General features: G+C 44.6%; 2 protein-coding genes across 3 annotated transcripts; both read right to left on the bottom strand.

The window, feature by feature from the left end:
- Positions 1 to 787: 787 nt before the first annotated feature.
- Positions 788 to 3,557, bottom strand: pigv (phosphatidylinositol glycan anchor biosynthesis, class V). The gene is made up of 3 exons (XM_061716487.1): positions 3,074 to 3,557; positions 1,714 to 2,880; positions 788 to 1,618 (listed from the first exon to the last, which is right to left on the bottom strand). Exons 1-3 carry the CDS (start codon positions 3,140 to 3,142, stop codon positions 1,331 to 1,333), a joined length of 1,524 nt encoding a protein of 507 aa, XP_061572471.1. The 5' UTR covers positions 3,143 to 3,557; the 3' UTR covers positions 788 to 1,330.
- A 320-nt stretch (positions 3,558 to 3,877) lies between these two features.
- arid1aa (AT-rich interaction domain 1Aa) lies at positions 3,878 to 21,086 on the bottom strand. Of its 2 annotated transcripts, none has more exons than XM_061716485.1 (20): positions 19,808 to 21,086; positions 17,339 to 17,554; positions 16,630 to 17,244; positions 16,442 to 16,537; positions 14,843 to 15,086; positions 13,652 to 13,741; positions 13,376 to 13,546; positions 12,549 to 12,870; positions 12,289 to 12,434; positions 12,115 to 12,200; positions 11,784 to 11,993; positions 11,489 to 11,693; positions 11,215 to 11,368; positions 10,938 to 11,107; positions 10,669 to 10,840; positions 9,396 to 9,521; positions 8,609 to 8,699; positions 7,462 to 8,302; positions 7,212 to 7,342; positions 3,878 to 7,108 (listed from the first exon to the last, which is right to left on the bottom strand). In XM_061716485.1, the coding sequence occupies exons 1-20, from the start codon at positions 20,798 to 20,800 to the stop codon at positions 5,228 to 5,230; spliced, it is 6,960 nt and encodes a 2,319-aa protein (XP_061572469.1). In that variant the 5' UTR covers positions 20,801 to 21,086; the 3' UTR covers positions 3,878 to 5,227. The 2 variants fall into 2 exon arrangements, with proteins under 2 accessions (XP_061572469.1, XP_061572470.1); XM_061716486.1 differs by having other exon boundaries at positions 11,215 to 11,350.
- Between the last annotated feature and the right edge of the window lie 330 nt (positions 21,087 to 21,416).

The raw sequence follows: 21,416 nt of genomic DNA, 5'->3' as shown, positions 1-21,416 counted from the left end.
GTTTGGACTATAAGGAAAACACAAAGAAAAAAAACAGTGTTTAGATTTACATTAACTTTAATTTATTTGCAGACAGTATAAACCATACTGCTTTAATTTTTTTCTTTGTTGATTTGTTAGAATAGATACATTTTTGCATCCCTGACCTACAGTACAGTCCAAAATAACCAACTTCTGGAAGTTCAGGATGTTGGGGGAGGCTCTTGTGGTTGAGATGCCTCGACAATAATGTTCAAGTAGATTTATAGTCACAGTGTAGGTGCTTAAACTAGCATAAACTGTTTAATTTCACCAAAAATATAAATGTATTTATGTACTTGAAATTCAAGACTACAAAGATCTACATTTATATTGTTCACCTATGAAACACTTCCGTAGTGACTGTTCTTTTTCCTTTTCTTATGTGGTATGTGACTCGAAACAAGACGGTCAGTTCAGACTTATTCTTTAGGTGTTTATAGTGTTTTATTTATCTTCATCATTCTTAAGTACTAAAATAAATCTTCTGAGAGATTGTTTTATAAGAACAATAACATCTGGTAGTTTTAAAGAGATGCTCATGTTACAACTAATTCATTGGCTAGTGCAAATCTTATTGTAGGAAAAGACATTTCTAAGGGTAACCACACTAAAAATAATGTTTAAAGTAACTACATATTTTCTACACATTTTTATACTTGAAGCTGACTTGCCAGAAACTCTTAACAAATATTAACAGTGTATACCAGTGCCTTCAAAAACAAATAAAAAAACCAACAAACCTCAAATGAAAATAAAACTGAGGCAATAAAATTGAGCTTCTTTAATGTTTTTCATGCTCATTTAAAAAGATCCAAGGTACAACTTAGAATAACTCTTCTAAACATGCAGTGCATTGAATTAGATGAACAATTCCTTTTTTAAAGTTTGTGTAGGAACTCAGCACTAATAATTAAAAAAATAAAATAAAATACAAAGTACAGGCATGCAACTGCAAACACGTGCCAATGATGTGCAGTTCAAACTGATCCATATCGTAAACACATCAGTTTAAAAAGTAAACCATGTAGGAAAAGGCAAAACAACAGAATTAATTAGAACTGTACATCCTTTTTTTCCTGAAGTGACTTTCAAGTACAAAAATAAATTAATGAGATACGGGTATAGATAAGTGTTGCAAATACATTTGCAATTAGTTTTGATAAACTCATTTTCTCTTTTCCTGAAATTCAAACTATTGGAAATTTATTTCAAAAAAGTTTCTATTGATGACATGCCTTAAACAGCTCTATAGTCTATACAACTTTACAACTTAATAAATACAAATGAAACCTCAGTGTAATCCATGAAGTCAAGTCCATGGCAAGAAATTGCAATGCAGTGCAAGGCCCAACACCCAGTATGACAGGAAGTATCCCAGAATGCTTTGTGTGGTAGGAGAACAGGCTTTAAAATGTGGTAGCAGTGCAGTGATGGGGTTTTGAGGCGTGTGCTTGCAACTATTTCTGGAGTGGCTCTCTAGCGTCACATTGGGGGTTGAATTTTTCCTCCGATGAAGAAGTGGCTCATTGAGGAGGAGTAGATGAGCGCTGATCCAGAAGGGCACAGGAGATGAGGAGGCCATGAATCTGGTTAAAACCTATAAATGCAGACAGAAAAAGAAGCCAATATAAATATCTTATTTAAAAAGACTAACCAAGACAATCTTCGAAAAGTTGAATTGATTTTCCTCACCTGCACATGCATGCACAGTGTCCCAAACACCAGGAGCACAGCAGAATGTACCATATACACAAACACTCTGGGGTTGAAAAAGCCTGGCGTGGGCTTGTCAAGTCTTTTGTTTGTACCAGACTCCCAAAGTCCCAGTCTTAGACAAAGTTCTGAATTAGCTTGAAAATATCCATAAGTAGCCAGTATGCCAAGTGTAGCCATAGGAAGAGCCAGAATAAAGTTTGGTATTTGCTTCAGCTCAAAGTAACGGAGGAAGCCCACATCCCAATACACATCCTGGATGTGAGAATAAAGCAGGGGCAGCGGTCTCATACACCAGAGGGGTGGTGGACCATTTTCATCTGGTACCCGATAGCCTTTCCGCTCAGCCAGCGTCAAAAGAGCAGGGTGGACCTGCTCCAGGGAAGTGGATGGGGTGCAAAATGCCCTATAGCCATAGTACTGGAAAGCACAGAAGGGGAGGGCAATTATTGCCGTTCCAAAGAGGGAGGTGAGCAGGAGACGGATAATCACGCAAATGTAGTGCAGGATTCTACAGTGGCCTTTAGTTGTTGTTCGGTACACACGGATCTGGGTAATGGCATGTAGTGATGGGAGATACAGTAGAAACCCTATGTTAACAAGTCCATTTGATCGTGCGGCAGCAGCTATGCTGAGGGCAAGGCAGGCTCTGAAAGTAAAGCCTTTCTCCAGGAGGAACAGACCTCCAAAAGTGAGTGCGGCAAACAGACTCTCCGAGTATCCAGCTGTCATGAAAACATTTGCAGGCGTAATGCAGTAAAGCAAGCTGGCAAGCAGAGCGAGACGTCTGTCCTGCAGAACTGTTCTGCTCAGGGCATGCAGAGCGACCACGCTGAGCAGGAAGAGGGCACTGTTGCCCAGCGCTACAGCCACCAGCAGCCGCCCCCGCACGCTCAGCCAGCTGCTGAGGGGCCACAGCACTGTCTCTGCCATGCCTCGCAGGATCACAGGAAGGAGTGGGAAAAATGCAAAGTTGTGCTCATAGAGGTACCCCCTCTCAGCAATGAAGAGGAAGTGCTCAGCATCCCAGCGCGAAAGGCCACCAAACAACCATTCTACCACCGAGTCCAGGTACAGAGGTTCTTCTGTCCGAGGGGGCGTGAACGCATCAGCTTCATGGTCGGGGATGGCAGCATTAAAGACAGCCTGGAGCGGAATGCATCACATTATTAAAGCACACAGAAATAACTTTAATTTTAGAGAAATTACCAATACGTACTACACATGTCACGGTGTCATCGTGCCATTTAATAACAGAGAAACATATTACGACAAACCCGCAGTGATGTGTATGACATGAACCACGAAGTTGCCAAAATGCGGAACCTATTGAACTTACCTGCAGTAACAGAGAGACACCCCTGGTAACTGTGGCAAACTCCAGAACTGCTCGCACATCCATGGTCATTGATGAGGCAGATAATTTCTTGAAAAGCCGGTTAGGTGAGCCATGACCACTGCTGCTGCTACGAGGAACGCTCTGCTGGATTTGTCATATTTTATATTAAAAAAATTAACTATCCGGGGGAAATAATAGGAAATTAAGCGGGCTTTTACTTATTATCCAAACACTAGAAATGGTAAACAACAACTCGTCGTAAAGGTGTTAGTTTCGTCGCTTAGCTGGGATCTTTGTCTTCACACCTTTATACTGTAGCTGGATCCCTCCTTTAGTGACTGTTTTACTTCCGGTACGTACAATGATTTTTCAAAATAAAAGCTCGTGTGCTCACATCTAATTCATTCTTCCAAGCTTCACAAGTATGTTTTTTTTCCTGTTTTGTTTTGATTAGCGAAATGTTAATAGTCAAGTTTTTACCAATTTTCATGTCATATTTTACTAGTTTAGTGACTATTACTTTGCGAACGTCATGTTATGAAATCCAGTGAATACGTAATCGCTCTTCTCTTCACTAGGAGGCAGTGGAGAGTCTCCCTGACAAAGTGGTATGTGTAGGTCTTTTTATTTGAATTGTTCAAATTTCTGGTGAATTTTCTTTTGTAAATAAATATAAAGTGTGTTTTAAAGAAACGTAGTTTAGAATAGCCTATGTGAGAACTTAACTACAAACCATGGATGAATTAGTTTCACTTATGCAGTCATTCAATGTTTAGTAGTAAAGGCAATTCAAACAATGCAATCTTAAATATTGACATGTCAATACGTTTATAATTATTTGAATATAGCTTTGTGAACCCACATTTTTTTACAGTGATCATTATTCCAAAAGAACAAAACCATCAAACAGCTTACGAAGATTTGATGTACATTTATTCTTACCACGTGGAACATATAGTATAAAGATTTCATACTGAATAAATGATATTCCTTGAGCCAAAAAAAAAAAGGAAAGAGAGGAATTTACATGTTGTCTTAGCTACATAGTCTGAAATACAAATATGCAGAATCCATGACTGGAGAAAATTTGTCAAATGTGTACTTCATCTAGGTTTATTCTCGTTATACCAGGAGATAACAAGTTTGAGCCGTGTCTGCCTTACTACGGAGCTGTGGAGAGACCAGAGGAGTGGCTCTAATTAGTGGGGACTGGAAGTCACAGACCAAACTCACATGTCGGCCTCCATCCCGAACCAATAACAAGTGTGAGAATGTGACACAGACAGAGACAGACACAGAAAGGAAGTATAATGTACAACATCATATATACACCACAGCAAAGCTGTATTTGAAGTTGAAAACCAGTCCTAAGAGGTGATTTCTTTTCATAAGGGTATTCATACAATCAAGGGATAAGAGGAGGTAAGGGTGTTGTTGGTTCTTGGTACTTTGGGGAAGAAAGCCATTTTCTGTTTAACACCAAACTAAAATGACCTCAAACTCTAGAGATGCATCATCAGCTTCTGTGTGAAACGTGTGTTACAGAATGCTTACACTCAAGAGCAGTACGGTACAGAAAATGTCCTACAATCTACTGCACACTGCACAGGCCTCCCCGGTGAAGGTGTTTATTGACAGCACTGTCTACTGTCGGATGTACTGGTGAGGATCCAACTATAGCAACTATAACCAGTAGGCCACTAGTTAGCCTGCCTCACCTCCGAACATCAACAAGTTACAGACTCACTGTGCCCTCAAGGGGAGAGCTAGGGCACACTGCGTCTCCCAAACTCACTGTAAACGAGACAGCAACTTTGGTTACAGTTTTTGTTTTTCAGCTATTTATTTATTTATTATCTTTATTAAAAGGAACCCCCCCCCCTCCCCCTCTCCAAGTGCAGAACAGTCTCCTAACCATGGTGCTCTGCTCTGTGTCATCCAGTTGGCTTTCATGTTGCAAGTAGTGTCACTTTGTCTGCATCTCTCTGGTTTGCAATCCACCACAGCTCTGCGACTAACCTCCTCGAGCAAAGGCTGGCCTGTGGAGGGCTCACAGAATGTAATCTGAAGGATTTTCATAAATTAAAGACAGTCACTTGAACTTTTCTTGCCCTGTTTTACACACACAAGCCAGGGTTACCAGGGAGGAGGGGATCAGCTCCCTACAGCTGACTGGCCAATCAAAAAGAGTACATCACAGATAACGTGAGAAACCAGCGAGTTCATTAGGGGAGACACAGAAAGGTCGAGGAGTCGGGACTCATGTAGTGTGAACTCTGAGTGGTTCTCCTCAACCTTAGCTAAGGCGTGCAGAGCCCTTGCAGCTCGCCGCATCATGTCCGGGCTTGTGGGCTCGAAGTGCATCCCCTGTAGGTGTAATAGAGAGCTCTGGCTCTGCTGGAGCTGTGTGGCAGCCAGACTGTCCTCCAGGAAGCCAAGCAAGTTCCCCACACTGCCCTTCTGAACAGCAATTGCTCGGGCTGCCAGAGTGTCACCCTGGGCCAGATTGGCCAGTAAGACCACAGCCATCTCCCTGCAGACCGCGATCTTCCTGTCTCCGATTAACCGCACCAGGTTCCCATATAGCTTCTCCAACCGACTGAATGGTGGCGTAGCCAAGATGAGGTCCACGTTGTTATCTTGGATGCTTAGTTTGCTTAGCGTCTCCAGGACCAGTCTCTGAGGTGACAAAGCACTGTGGGGGCCCAGGGTGGGGAAGGGGTCCTGGGCTTCTGCTGAGGGGCAGACAGCCCAGTGGAGAAGACCATCCAATAGGGGCAAACAAATGCTCTCGGGGTAGATGGAGAGGTCCAGCTGGCCTGAAATGTTTGCCAAGGTGACCAACGTGTTCTCCCGCAGGAGCTCCAAGCAGTCCCACCACCACTCGTCCCTTTGCCCCACCCCCTCATCTGAATCTTCATCTTTTTCGTAGGTGAGCGGGGCCTGTTTGCGCTCGGGGTGCTGGTGGTGGAGCAGGATCAGGCGCCCGAGGATCAGCAGCAGTCCTGGATGTTTCGACATCTCGTGATCATTGCCTGGTACAAAGGAGAGACTGCGGATAATATTTGAGACGCAAACGCAGCGACGTGCTAATGAATCCTGCCAGTCGGCCAGTGCAATGAGCGGCCCTTCGTCTTTACTGTGAGGCTCATCCTCCAGGATGGTACCAGTCTGCTGTGCCTGTTGGGTTAAAATACTTCCAGAGGAAAGAATGGGTCTATTATTCTCCTGGTTGCTTTTAGACCCTTTCTCAGCCTCTTTTGTGTCAGCATCTGTCTTCTTTTCTTCCTCACTGCTAACGGCCTTCTCTAAGGTTGTTGATTTCTCAGACGAAGATGAATGTTTTTGCCTTTCTTCCTCATCTTCATGCTTTCTTTTTTCCTCTTCAGTAGGCAAACAGTTTTCCCGTATTTCTTCTTCAAGGACTCGCCGCTTCAGTAAAGCTTGGGGAACAGGTATTCGTTGTCGTGGTTCCAAGAAGTCTTTGCATGGCTCAAAGTGGGTCTGGATGTGTTCTGTTGAATCTCCTCCTCCAGCACTCCAATGGAGTAGCCCACTGTCAAACTCTTGCACCTTACCATGGTTATTTGACTGAGCAGCCACAAATGGATCTTTTTTTCGTACCACCTTCAGGGGAAATTTGTCAAACTTACTCGATTGCTTGGGTCTGTCATGTGCAGGTAAAGAGTGTAATGAGCCCGTCTGTCCAGATGAATAAGCCTTGCTCTTCCTCTCCTCCTCTTCTGTCTTTTTGTCTCGACTTCGGGAACACTGCTCTTGATCTTCTTCCTCTTTCACGTGAGGTGGCCCCTCAATTTCATGGTCCTCATCCTCTTCATCATCTTCTTCCTCTTGTTCCATGTCTTCATCCCGAGGCTCCTCCTCTTCCGTGTTCTCCAAGTCTCGTTTCAAGGCATCGGGATCAAGCAGTGTCCTTTGGCCGGGATCTCCAACTTCATAAGCCCGCAGAATGCCAAAGATTTCAATGAGGCAGCGTCTGAAATATTCAACCACCAACTCTAGTAGGCCAGGCAACTAGATACAGAACAAAAAAACACAAAAATCAGGGAAAATATTAGACATGATCATCCATAGTCCACCACAGATCCACAATAAGGGAATAAATATGAAGTCTCACCGTGTTGAGATCAAAGGTAGAAATACTGTTGTCATCATACAGTAGAATATTGATGGTATCTAAGGCCCATGTACTTTCAGCCAATAAACCAGACTTTAATGACATCATGACTCTCCAGGCCTCTGGGGTTCCTAAAAGTTAAGACACAAATCAAAATTGGTACAGAGTATTTTCTGTGCAACTTTTTGAACTGAAAAAAGGACAATGGTATGGATGAATGCTATCAAAAACACAATCTAAAAAGTCATACCAATATCTTTCATCGTGAGTCTCCGTCGAGGTTTCAGGACCGGATGTGTAGCTTCTATGGATCCTGGGGGAAAAGGCATGTCCCTCCTTATTAGAGGCGACTGCACTGGAGGGGGCACTATGTGGGACGCAGGCACTGGGGGACCAGCTTTCTGCATCTTCATTACTCCGTGCATATATGGGGATTTACTAGGTGATGTCCTGCTCTCCATGGGGCGGGGCATGGAGGCAGGGCTGGACACCTGTGGAATGTGGTTCTGCACGCCCTGAGGAGGCTGATAGTTGGACTGTACTGAGCGAGGCATGGGTTGGCCAGGCCCAGTCGGACCGTAGGGAGGCTGCCGAGGGCCCATTTGACCTCCCCACTGGCCCTCGTGATTCATGCGCTGCTCTGACGACATCATATCCTCCGAGCGGTTCATGCCAGGGTAGCTGGGTCCCTGAGGCGGGCCTCCGGGGCCACCCTGTCGGTTGGCGTAGTTCTGATAGTTGACATCTCGGGGCCCCTGCCACATGCCTCCCTGAGGACCTTCAGGGCCTGACTGCATCATCTGAGGGGGCATGTTAGGCTGGGCGTTAGGCGGGGTGGCTCCCTGCATCCGTTCACGACCAAAAGGAAATGGGAATTGATTGCTAGAGGGAGGTGGACGGCGGTCCGGTCCAGGATAGGGCCCACTGCCGCCGTACTGATTGTACGACTCTTGCTGTCCTGAAGATGGAGTGGGTGCACCTCCTTGCTGCTGTTGCTGCGGTGCTTGTTGTCCACCAGGGAAGGGCCCACTGTAATCTGCCTCATGCCGTTTTGATGGAGGGTAACCTCCTTCCACAGGGCGCTTGTAACTCTACAGATAGATAATGTATACAGATTTATCACACAACATTTCAAGAAACATTCCAATAAAAAATAATATTTTACAACATTTTCCCACAGGACAGATTGTAAATGTAGCCCTTTCTTTGACCAGAGTCTATGCAGCAGTATGGTCCGATATTCAGAACCTAGTCAATAAATGCCTTTTTTAAAGCTTTTGTCCTGTGTTGTATGCACTCATTAAAAGTACAACTTACAAAATAAACAAACAATCAATCAAATCAGATCCCAATGTACTGAATGGGTGGAGTTGGTGTTGTGCAGATGGATCTTTTACCTGTTGTGGGTACATTCCAGACTGCTGATTTGGGTAAGAACCAGCAGGGGGCGTTCCCTGTCCAGGATACTGATTACCATAGGAATCGTGTCTGCAAACATAATACCAAATCAGTTTGATCAAGAAAATGTTCTGCATCTGACACACAATAAACACACACGTCTTTATTGATGCATAAGCCCTTTGATTAATTTAGATCTGCAAAGACAGCCTCTTTTTTAAACTGTACCTATTAAAATCAGTTATATTACACACAATACCAATCATACCTAGTCCCAATTGAATCAACATGGGTTTCCTATTCAATCTGGAAACCCTGGCATCCAGTATAATATAATTAGCAAAGGTTCATTTTAAAACTCAGCCTTTCCTGTTAGCTGCACTGCTCAGTAAACCCCAACTCAATTTAAGAGAGATTCACACATTATACATTTTAAAGTACAATCAATCAAAGTGTTTGTATCACTACATAAGACACAAAATTTAAAAAACGCTCCCAGAATTAATTCCAATTCGGAGTGAATATAGTATCCCATAAGTCTGTTGTTTATGATACTAAAGTATTTTTCTTTTAAATGAACTTCATAACTGGTTGAAAAAAGCTGCGTTGTGGTAAAACTAGGGAGATTTCATCATATATCCAGCTCAGAAGCATTTCTGCAACTTTTTAAGACCTGGACATTATTACTGCGTCATTCACAAATCCTGCTTTACATGAACAATTAGCTAACAATGACAGCAGTTGTAAACCCAGGAAGACTGCCAACCAAGTGTTTTGTGAACCCACCGTGGCTGCTGTGGTGGGAAGCGATTTGGCGAATACATCCCCGTGTCGGCATTGGCAGGCATCATAGGGTTTGGCTGAGGAGCCCCGGATCCCATGTTGCCCTCTGGGCCCAGTCCTTGCTCCGATCTGGAAAAAGCAGGATAATTCACACAATGCACCTTTTTTTTTTTTCCTCCCCGTGATTTGCTGCATATATACTGCTGCACATACAGTACATTGTGCTAAATATTGAAAAGAATAAAAACATTTAACAAAAGAATTCCATAGATACAAAAATGTTAGCGTGACAATGCTAAAAAAAATTAGACCTGGGATTAATATCATTCAGTAACAGATTCTTACATAAAATGCTTTAGATATACAGTTTCATGATAAAACTACTGACAAAAGTCACTTTATTATTTTTCTATTGGTAGATAGATGGATAGACATTGACTTTATTAATCCCTGTGGGAGGTTCCCTTAGGGAAATTGAAAATAGGGCCCAAATAAACTACTATTGAACAAAAAGGTTTTAATCCACAGAACTGGAAAACAGGAAGGAAAGAAGGATGAATGAAGGAACAAATCGGTTATAATAATAATAAAATAGTAATAAGTGAGAAAATATAAATCCAACTGCTGCTTTGTAGACAGTTGGCCATTTGCCATTAATGTTTTACGTTATATCTTGTGAAAGTCTCTAGAATCCAGCAATTTACCCTAAAGCTTGTTAACAAATGATCAAATCTGTGAACACTCATCTTGAACAACAACGTAATACTTACTTGTTCAATTAAGTTCTTAAAACAATCCAGTAAACCAAATATATTCTACCCTGAATGTTAAATGATAAACACTTGATTTAACTTGTCATTTCTGTTAAACTATGAGGTTCTGTCTGCAAAGAAACAAGCAGCACTACTATATCCCTAACACATATTCAATATACTTACTCAATTCTAATATTTATCAGTATTATATAAAAAAAAAAATCAAATCAAATAAAGACAGTACCATTTTATACACACTGTTAAGTGAATCACTAACAGGATAGGTAAAAACTTTATATCTTCAAAAGCACCACATTTTCTTTTGATTCTAGTTAAATCACAACATTTTATTCATTTGCTTCTCATGTAAATAACAAATCCAAGCTAACCCAGGTAACTGTGAGAAAACCTGTACTCAACGACAACTGTTAGGTCTAATTGACCATAAAAATGTAAAGTGGTGCTCTAATTAAACCCTTAAATAACCTTTAAAAAGCCATCTTCCATTCAACCAGTCTTACCTCCTGTCGTAGCCTGGTCCATAAGGATACTGCTGTCGGGGCCCCATTGGCATTGTGCCCATGGACCCTGGTGGCCCTCTGGCGAACGGAGGTTGCTGTTGTGGCGGCTGCTGCTGTTGGTCACCCACTACGCTGTTAGGGCCCTGGTTAGCAGGTATAAACTGCTCCCCGACTGTAAACATGAATTGCGTCATATTCAGAGTTAATTTAAACTGATTTTTTTTGAACTGAAACACTCTTTTAAACAGGTCTTCATTTAGAGCTCCCACCTTTACGCATGTTACTAAAAGGGTCCTTGTTAGGTTCGTAGGGGCCCATTCGACCTTGCATGTCCGGTGTGTTCATGCCAGATTGATAGACGGAGTTGGGAGTCATGTTCTTCCTGGGGAAAGTGGGGTCATTTCCGTCAGAGAAGGGGTCCTGCAGGTTAACATTGCTCCTGGAATAGATGCAACGGCGACAAGAAAAGAAATAAAAAGGTTGAGTTGACCCAATTATGTTTTTGAGAAGCCAAATAAATGGGTAAAATCTTGAAATTTAATTCACCTGGACCCAGGAGGCATGGAGGGCATTTGACTATGAGGCGTGGAGGCTGGGGTTGGAGGTTTAAGGTCTCCCCCCTCGGCCATGGAGCTGCTGGTGGACTGGGGAGTCTGTGGGCCCTGTAAAGAGCCTGACCCAGCTGTGGAGCAGAGGGATGCTTCAGTGTGAAATAAGAAAAGAGCAGACATACACTTTAATAACAATGCAAGTTTTTGTTTTAAAGTTTAAGTTCATAAATGGGGGTCACGCAGGCTCAAAAATGATGAGAAAGACTAACCTGGAGAGGGTGGTTGGACCTTAGCAGCTTGATTCTTTTTGTTTTCTGTAAAGATCTCAGGAGGAGGGTCTTCACCACGCTCAATTTTGCACTCAAAGGCATAAAGACACTGGATGTACTGTTTTTTCAAGGAACTGGCAGCACTGCTGGATGTGCCCACATTTAAGCTCGTGGCCAGATCTCGCCACTTCTTGCTCTTGTTCACCTAAAACACATGCAAAGTAAGGGATATCATGAGAAGTGAGCCAGCCACATGTGTACCGCATAATTAATTGCGTATGAATGCCATATTAACCTGTGTCATTCCTCCAATCTCCTTGACTGACATATACAGCCGAAAAAGGTCTAGGGGTTTGCGCCCCACAGCAGGCAGGTTGGTCATGCCCATGGCTTTCTCCTCAATGAAAGCCAAGTAGCGGTCGACCCAAACCTTCCTGTCCGGCTCCGGTCCCAGCTGATACAAGCGTGTGATGTTTTCACTGGTTGTTGTGGATGAGTTGGACTTCTGTTTTGAGACGGGACACAAAAAAAGAGAAAGAAACCAATTTTAAAACAACAAAATCCAAACAGAATGAGAACCTTACCTCTGAACCTCAAACATTTATTAAATATTTCAGACTACTTACCTTAGATTTGGGTTCTGGTTTGGGCGTTCCAGTCCCATCTACCTTGTTATTCATCTTATTATTCATCTCTGGGCTCGGAGCCATGCCTACACATGATGAAAAGGATGGAAATTAGCTGCAAGTTTGCCATATATTAAAAGAGAAAGCCCACACACAGTCATTTCCACAACGTACCACTGGTGTTATTGGCCATGTTTGGCCCCATGGGATAAGGTGAGCCCCCTGGAGTGTTTATCATTCCAGACATGCTGTTCATTGGTGGGGCATATGGGGGACCAGAGCCCATCATGCCTTGAGGCATGTTGGGGAAACCAGGCATCCTGAAAGAAGAGTAAACTATTAATTAACGTCCTATTTAAGTATTGATAACAAACCAGTCAGTACAACTTTGTACAGCAAATAAGAAAAGATATTTGCAAGAGTTTGAAACAAACCTGTTGTGCATGGAGTTTGTGGCAGGGTGTTGCATGGCAGTGGGATCCTGGGGCTTTCTGTTCATTCCTGGAGGAGGGCACATTCCTGAGCCTACCTGCGGGGGCATGTTACCCATGTTCGGGGGCATATTTGGCCCCATGTTGGGGCCCATATTGGGAGCATAAGGGCGTGCCCCCATTTGATTAGGAGGCATCCTTCCTGGAGGCATCCCAGCGTACGGTGGTCCTCCCCCCTGTCCTGCCATGGGGTTCATGGAGCCCATACCTGGTCCAGGGTAGTTGGCATTAGGCATGTTGCCATAGCCAGGTTGCCGTGGATAACCTGGAAATGATGGCCCAATGACAACAAAACAGTTAACTGCACCTGAACACTGTTCAATAATAATATTATTTTATGATAAAAAGCTATTTATTTATAGAACTACACCTTTTTTCCTTTTAATAACTACCCTTTTCATTTAAGAGCTATGGAAAACAGCGTTTTTAACAGTGTGCAACAGAGAGAGCTGTGCAACCAGAGCAACAAGCCTTTGTCGGTTTCAGCTCTACAGAGAGGAGGCTCTGCTACGTCAGCTGACTCTTTGCTTCACAGCTATTAATAGCTGCAACAGAGTCAGAGGGAGGAACCAGCAATAGCATGGTATTCCTATGAGACAGGGAGATGTACTCCATAGGCTTTCTTATGGGATATGTACTTGAACAAATGACCCCCCCCCCCACCCCCCTTAAAAAAAAACAAAAAACAATTTATTCTGGCAGCATTTCAAAACGGAATAAAACTTTCTATTAAAGAGTCAAAGTCATGCAGACAATTTCAAAACGCAAACCTTGGGGGCCATACTGTCCTCCCTGCTGCCCATATCCACCCATGGAGTTATTCTGCTGATATGGTGCCATCCCAGGATGCATCTGTCCTCCAGAGGACTGGCGAGGTGACAGTGCAGAGGCGGACTGAGGGGGGCCGTAAGGGGGCATTTGAGGGTTTCTCTGCATGAACCCTGAGACAAACACAAAAAAAGGACAATGCTTAGACCCAGAAGTTAAAGCAAACAATCCTGACATGTTAATCACTATGCACACACTGGATATAGACAGCAACATACCTCTGTCCTGGGCCATGGGAGACTGGCTCATCGCAGGGTGCAGGCTACCGTCGGACTGCACGCTCGATGGCCTGGGAGGCATCTGGGTCCCTAAACAGTAATGATTAAGTTAAGTTAGTTGGAGCTCAGGCAAGGTTCAATGAAGCATTTCAATTTGAGTGATCCAATTTCCCTTCCTGAAAGTAAATAAAAAAACACCTTTTTTTTTTTCAATATTTGAGCATGTGGATAGAAATTTTGACAATGTTTGCTCTCCCACTGAAAAACAGTAAATATAATGACAAAGTTAACCTTCGATTCTCATGTCACTTGTGAAAAATCAGGCCAGAAAAGAAAAATACCTGTGTTACATCATGAATCCATAAACCCAAATTTTAAATGATTTCAAACAAACTGCACTTTCAGCAGAAAAAGGTGAAGATGGTCTTCTCTTGTCAAAGTGTAATCATGGATCACATATTACAGAGCGTGTTCTTCTCACTCCTGGACATGCAACTAGTTTTTAAGAAGTATTTTACTCTTCAAGATATACTTTTGACTCAAGTAAATTTTACTATAGCTATCAATGTTCTCATTTACCACCTGTTGTATAGGGCGGAGAAAAAAGCATTTTCAAAAACTCGTGGAAGCTACTCTTTGAAAGTTTAACTTGCACCAAGATAAGCCAATAAAATAGCAATGTGTAGTTACTATCATTATCTTTTCATCACTACTCTCAGATGTGCAGCCAAGACCACACACGCAAGACATATTTGACGATACCAATTACACATTTTTACACCAAACCTATCTCTTTTTCTACATCGACTCATACACTGATGCCATACATTCTGATTACCTCTCTTAGTGACAATCTTGCAGCAAAGTAAAAATTCTGGTTGCCATCTTTACATTTCATGAGATGTTGCCGAGTGTTAGGATGTTTTTCTTTCTTAAGTCTGAAAAGAACTTTTAACTGTATATAATAAGGATTATAAAATGTACTTCCATGCTATTTTAGTATTCTTAATGAACAGAATTATTAAATTGTCAAATTTAATTAGACCATGTTATGTACCTAATTTGCTTCAAAAAAAACAGTAGCCTATAAAAACGATGTAAACATACAGTTGTTGAGTAATTTGACATTAATGATGTCAGCATTCTGTTACATATCACATTCCTCATTTCATGCGTTAACCATCCGCTCACCGGGCATGTTGGCGGGCGACAGCGGTCCTGTGCGGGGAGTGCTGGCACTGGCGGGCGAGCCTGCTGGGGAAGGTGAAGGCCCTCCTCGGATGCCTGGCAGGTGGGGAGACGTATGAGGAGAGAAGGGCGACTGAGCAGGGTTACTCTGCTCGCCCTGGCTGCTCGAAACACCCGATGTGCTCACGCCAGGACTCAGGGCACCCTCGGTACCAGTGGGCAGGTCGTCGATGGATCCTGACAGGTCCTGAAATCACCAACCATAACATACGAAAGTAACGTCAATGATTACAAAAGATTCCCTTTTTTACACAGATTATGTTGCTATGTTTACACACTAGCTTCAAACACCTCCATTGAATTAAAAGGAATGACTGGCATAGATTCAAACACTACACATCTATGCACACACACACACACACACACACACACACACACACACACACATACCCTGGAGGGCTTTGTCCTTGTTTATGTTTTTCATGGAGAAAGTGACTGTGCATTAGTGCCAGTGGTTGTCATGGTTACTGAGGTTTGTAAGATGCAAGCGGCAGAGTCAGCATAAAGCAACAGCCTGGCCATGTGATTTCAATAGATACATTTCTACTACATTCATCTCAAGATTTCAAAGTAGCACTCTGAAGGATTCATATTCCGGCTGACTTTTTAAAGCAAGCCAGGTCTGCATAATGTTTAATCGTTTAGTCTGGCAGCCAACTCGCTGATTAGACCATTTTTGTGATGTAATCCTGGTTCATCCAGACGCCAGGTCAAAGTTTGGTGACTGACCTCAGGTCAGTCTGCACTTTGATACTCCCTCAGTGTTCATGTTCTCTGTTGGCACAAAGAACGCCAGAAAAATATCTTGAATAATGAATATTTTGCGTAGGTTTTGAAATTATCATCAGCAAATTAATCATGTTATGAGGTGAGTTAACATAAGGAAAACATTTTCAAACCATTACTATTGAGTAACCTCTCGGGTAAATTCCTGGAACTCACATACACACGTTTCCATAGTTTCCACATGATTTAGACGAATTCCTAAAATCTATCATCTAAAATTCGTCCCCTAAATTTAAAGACCCACAGGTAGAGTTTAAATTCACTTAGCTGTTTAATTTATGATAATAGGAAACAAATTGATATATTAAACAAGAACACAAAAATATTGTATATTTGCCTTCACGCCACAAACTTGGAACCAGATTGAAACCATATTTTCTAACACCCTTGTTTCAGTTTTTTCTTGCCCACTAGTGTTCGGTTTTCATAACTCAAACATACCACTTCATTTACACAAGCATCACCCACACAATTGTTTTTCAACAACCACAGGAGTGTAGCGACACAACACAAACCACACAGCAGAAAACAGTAGCCACATTATAGGTAAACAGTAGAAGGAGGCTTTTAATACACAAGTCCCCGACATTTACATTTATAATACTAATACTGTAAGATTCAAACTGACATGCTTTTGAAAATTGTAGAATTACCAAATGTACAACTATCTTGCAGTAAGGTGGGAAAACATCCCAACTTAAAATCATAATGAAAAATGCTTTGTATGAGAGCAATGGTGTAACACCAATTACTAACCGGAAGGCTGGAGGGTCGGCCTTGACTGTCTTCTGAGCCCGATTTAGGCTGAGTGGATGGAGGGGCACTGGACTGAAACGAGTCCTGGGATACCTCCTAACATTACAAAAAGTAAAAGGTCAAGTGTGATGAAACACAAATAAGGAAAGATAATTAACAGGAGTTTGTGTCATAGACTGAGGTAGTACCTGCTGCTGTGGTGGAGGAAAGCGTTGATAAGGTGACTGTTGTGCTTGCTGCTGCTGTTGCTGCTGCTGCTGAGAGTTCTGTGGGTAAGCTGCAGGTTGCCCCTGTGGATGTTGACTATGTCCTGGTGGCTGTTGCGCATGAGACTGTGCCTGCTGTTGCTGTGAAGGAGGTTGCTGAGGACCCTGCGTGGATCCTGAGTAATTGGATTGGCCTTGTGGTCCAGGTGTAGCCTGGGAATTTGGCTGCTGTGGGGTCTGACTAGGAGGCCCCTGTTGTTGGGCATAGGGAGACTGGCTTGACTGTGGTGCTGACGCTTGAGAATAAGGTGGCTGAGACTGTGGGGGCCCTTGGGATGGACCTGGTATTGGCCCCTGGGACTGAGGGGGCATGTGGGGTTGCTGATAGGGCGGCCCTCCCTGTGTATGTGTAGCAGATGTCGGTGCAGGATGGGGCTGCCCTGGGTACGGTGACTGTCCGCCGGGTTGTCCAGGTGTCGGCTGGGAGTAGGGGGCTTGCTGCTGACTTGGGTGAGGGGCCTGGCCCGGCTGGCCGTAATATGGTGTCTGGCCCTGAGAGCCATAGCCTCCTGGTCCTTGGTGTCCATAGGATCCCATCTAAAAACAGAATACATATAGCTTTAGACACACTGTAGAAGGCTCAAGTGTAAGAGGAAAGATACATAATTCTGAATGTGATCAAATTAAATACCTGTGGACCATAGGGCATGCCACCCATGCCTCCTGGGGTACGTCCTTGCATCCCCACTGGGTATCGCTGGGGACTTGGTGAGCCGTAAGCCTGGCCAGGATACCCCGGCCCAGGCTGAGGACCTGTGTGTCCCTGCTGTGGCTGTTGACTGTATGGACTACCTGCTCCATATGGCTGACCTCTCATCTTCCCCATTGGATCCATAGGACCAGGTGGCTGGACATGGCAAGAATGTGGAAATAAACACATTTGGTTAACTACAAAAAGACAGGAACATGTCCAAGAATTTGCAAATAACTCTCCTTGGATGCAAATTATTTAACCACTACAGTATTTTCTTCAAAGACATTAAAATAATTGGATGTAGTTCATAACTATTTCAGAACTAAAGTATGTAAACAAACCTCAATGAATGGACAAACTGTGCTTCACCCCCCCCACACCTAATTTCCCACATTCATTACCCTGATTTTTTTCTTTCACCTCACTTTGCCACAGTTTTAGAATTCAGAGCTATATTTATCTACTTTCAAATGGAGGGCAGTCTGCCCAATCTTAAACATATCCCAGCTGTGCTCCTGTTTTGACCCTGGTCCAAATAGTTATTTTTTTCCCCTGGAGAAGGCAGCTTGGCTTTGAATGAATGACACCAAAAACACAGTTAGTATTTCCCAACAGAGCAAAAAAAACAAACAGGACAGAATATATAACCCAGGAAATAACACCGAATACCACTTAATGCAACAAATAGCTTTTAGGTGTGAGCTTTTGGTTTCAACTTCAACAGATCTATTTCAGAATCAAGTCAGGGCTCTTTTTGACAATTTTAACAAAACAAGGTGTATTCACAAACTAAAACATTACACTATTTCAAATGATCTCCCACATATGCATTCTGCTGAGGAGCACCGACACCTCAACAAAAGCCCCTTTAAAATGCTAAAGAACCAAGATAATGAGGTGAAATAAATAAGAGTAGCACATGGCTAATCTGCATAAGACAGAGAGGAAACTCCCTTGGTGGGTGAGAGATGATGGACTGCACTCTGATTGGCCTGGGGGGCAGGATTGGGGGGAATTCTTTGCAGCCACAGAGCCAAACTTGTGGTGCAGGCCAGGCCGCAGCAACACACACATAACACATATAGGCAGGGCTCAAGTTTGGCTTTTTTTTCTTCCCTATAATATAAGAAGTTAAAATATGTATAAGCGTCTAATTTCCACGTAGAAGATCAAAGACTGAAAAGATTGATCAGTACATAAGAAAATGCATATAATGTCACAATGCATGACGTGAACACCTAATGACTATAATTATTATGTTTTATTTGAATTATATAAAAAACAGTGTACGGCAGTGATGCAGAGGAGAGATGTGATAACCACTAAGGTCCTATGGAGAAAAAAAATTATCAAATAAATTGCCTATGGATCTGCCATATTTATTTTTTTAATTCATTTATTTTTTAATAAACTACACACTGTCCATGTGGCAGTTGTGCCAGCAGTACCTGTTAATGAGAGTAAAAGGTAGAGGAGGAGGAGTTCAGCAGTAATGCATCCTGTGACCTGCGATGAGCTAATGCTGTGTTCTTATCAGCGACTGTAGCCTCGCATCACATGTAATTATAAATGGCCATGAGCAGCGGATGAGTAGCCAATCAGATCTCAGCTAGCATGTCAACCCAAGACCAACTATCTCCTGGCTTTGACAGCAGGATTTTACCTCCACAATTCAAATCCCACTGCAAACTTCAATCTGCGGGATGCGCCCAGTCACTCACGAGGCTCAGCCGACTGTTTACAGACAGCATGCTCAGAAAGCCCGCTGGCTGCCCCAGCACAAAGAAAACACCTTATTTCAACACATTATCAACATCTAAAAACATTTTACATGCCCGTTTTGAAAAAACTTCGGGGACAAATATGCAATTTTTTTTTTAGAGGCGATGAACGCAAATCGCTTAACTAACCGTGAACGCCTCGTCCTGCCTGCACGCTTCCGCTATCGTCTACAAAAAACACTTTCACGGGCAACAAAATGGCACAAAACACGACGGTGCACGCAACTAAAACACACTAATCCGCTTTTTTTAACAAGTTTGCTAAAATCACCCCCTTTAAACTCTAAAGAGAGTAAACTGAGCTATGGGCGCTCTCTGTGAGAGAGAGAAAGGACGAGCTTCGTCCGACATTTTCACCCCCGTCTCAAAGTCGGGTCTGCTCTGCTCCCCCGGTCCCCCTGCTCCGTCCACGGCCAAAAAAACCCGCCTCTACCCCACGACCACATACCGTATAACCGCGGGGACCAGGGGGGCGAGAGCAGCACTTATTTACCAGCGTGCAGTAAAGAGGGAGAACTCCCCGCGACAGGCAGCCATTTTAGAGTGTTGTGTGAACACGACGAAGACAATGGCTGCGGAGGGAGCGGGAGGGACGCGGCCGTTACCCGCTGGTTAACGGCTTTACCTGGCTCCTGGCGAGCGGCTGGCCGGCACTGCCCGGGCCCGGGCTCATGGGCGACGGGTGGTGGCCCCTTTGTTGCCAGCCCGGGGTGCTGCTGGCCCCGTACTGGCCGGGGTCGGCGGGTCCCTTGCCGCCCTCCTGGCTGCTGTAGTCTCCGGGCGGGTAGCCCTGGTACCCCCGCGCAGAGCTGGGGGAGGTCAGCAGCTTGTTGAGGGTCGGCGTGCTGGTGGGCTGCGGGGTCCCCAGGCTGTACCTCTGGCTGCTGTACGACCCCGCCATGGCGGCCGGGGCGGACTGGGGTTGCTGGGGGTTCTGGTTCTGGGGGTTCTGGTTCTGCTGCGGCTTGGCCGGCTGCTGGCCCCCCTGGCCCCCGGCCCCGGCCGCCGGCGCCTGGGCGCTGCGCGGGGAGTTCATGCCGTAGCCCTGGCCCGGGTACGGCGTCCTGCCCGGGGGGAACGGGCTGTAGTTGTTGAACTGGTGGTTGGGGAAGCCGTGGGAGTCGTGAGAGTTGGGCTGGTACGGGTCGATCATGCTGCTCTGCTGCACGGCCGGACCAGCACCAGCAGCAGCAGCAGCAGCAGCAGCTGCCATGCCAGGGCTTTGTTGTCCGCCATGTTGATGAAAAGGGGCCCGGCCGTAGTGCGGGCTGTACCCGTAGGACGGCGGGGGGAACGCGGGGCCGTGGTGGTGCACCAGCCCCGGGTGGCTGTTCCCCTCCGGCCCCGCGGAGTCGTTCTGGGTATTATTCCCGGCTCTGGGCGGGTTCCCGTTGCCGTTCTTCATCTCGGGCTCCCCTCCTCCCCCTGCATTTCCAGCGTCGGCCCCGTCCTGCAGATCCCCGCCGGCCGGCGAGCCGCCGTCCAGACCCGGCTGCTTCTTCTCCGGCTGCTGCTGCTGCTGCTTCTCCGCCGGACCCGAGTCCTCCTTGGGGTCTCGGTCGGGTTTCTTGAGCTCGGAAGGCGGGCTAGTGTTAAGAGTGGCGACCTGAGCCGCCATGATATATACCCCCCCACCTCTCTCTCCCTCGCTCCTGCCGAGTCAGTCACAATCAAAAGCTCGCATTGAATATAAATAATTGTTAAGAAGCATTAATCCTCGTGGAGATTCATTCCCGACCCTCACTCCGGACCGAATCCGGCCGCCATTTCCCCGGTTTCGGCTCCGTAAACGGGTTAGAGAGGTGATGGAGGCTCCATACAATGCGTAGAGAAGCGACAGAAATTGTTGTGGGAGTTGTGTTACTGAGCCCGGGCAGAGGGAGCTAACCCAACCAACACGAGGCTCCGCTACATACAGCCATTTTACCGAGCCGCGCGGCGCGACGCAAAACACGGGCTGGATCCCACAGCAGCAGGACCGGATCCTCCAGGCTCAAAAAGCCTCGGGTTTTTTCCCTTCCTTTCGACCCCCTTAAAACATGGAAGATTTTTCCTCCACATCCAAGACAAGTCTCAATTTGAGTTGAAATTCAGAACAATATGAGCAACCAAATGCAGACTGAGGCACAAAAAAGGGAGAAAAGTGAATGTCTAGAGCGATCAAGGATGGGGTGAACTCATTAATTCATAACTTATATAATTATTTAAGTGTGCCTGCATAAAGGTTGATGAAA

Source organism: Cololabis saira, chromosome 3 (assembly GCF_033807715.1).
Source record: "Cololabis saira isolate AMF1-May2022 chromosome 3, fColSai1.1, whole genome shotgun sequence".
Classification (NCBI taxonomy): domain Eukaryota; kingdom Metazoa; phylum Chordata; class Actinopteri; order Beloniformes; family Belonidae; genus Cololabis; species Cololabis saira.
The sequence above is the reverse complement of the archived record's forward strand: the minus strand, read 5'-3'. Positions and strand labels throughout refer to the sequence as shown.

Bases quoted from the DNA above. Each gene is read 5' to 3' on its own strand.
- pigv (XM_061716487.1), bottom strand. From the start codon at position 3,142: ATGACCATGGATGTGCGAGCAGTTCTGGAGTTTGCCACAGTTACCAGG. The intron at 2,881-3,073 runs GTAAGTTCAATA...ATTCCGCTCCAG, and splicing joins GTGTCTCTCTGTTACTGCAG to GCTGTCTTTAATGCTGCCAT. The intron at 1,619-1,713 runs GTGAGGAAAATC...CTGCATTTATAG, and splicing joins CACTGTGCATGCATGTGCAG to GTTTTAACCAGATTCATGGC.
- arid1aa (XM_061716485.1), bottom strand. From the start codon at position 20,800: ATGGCGGCTCAGGTCGCCACTCTTAACACTAGCCCGCCTTCCGAGCTC. The intron at 11,108-11,214 runs GTGAATTAAATT...CATCTATTCCAG, and splicing joins TCCATGCCTCCTGGGTCCAG to GAGCAATGTTAACCTGCAGG. The intron at 7,343-7,461 runs GTATGACTTTTT...CTTAACTTTTAG, and splicing joins ACTCACGATGAAAGATATTG to GAACCCCAGAGGCCTGGAGA.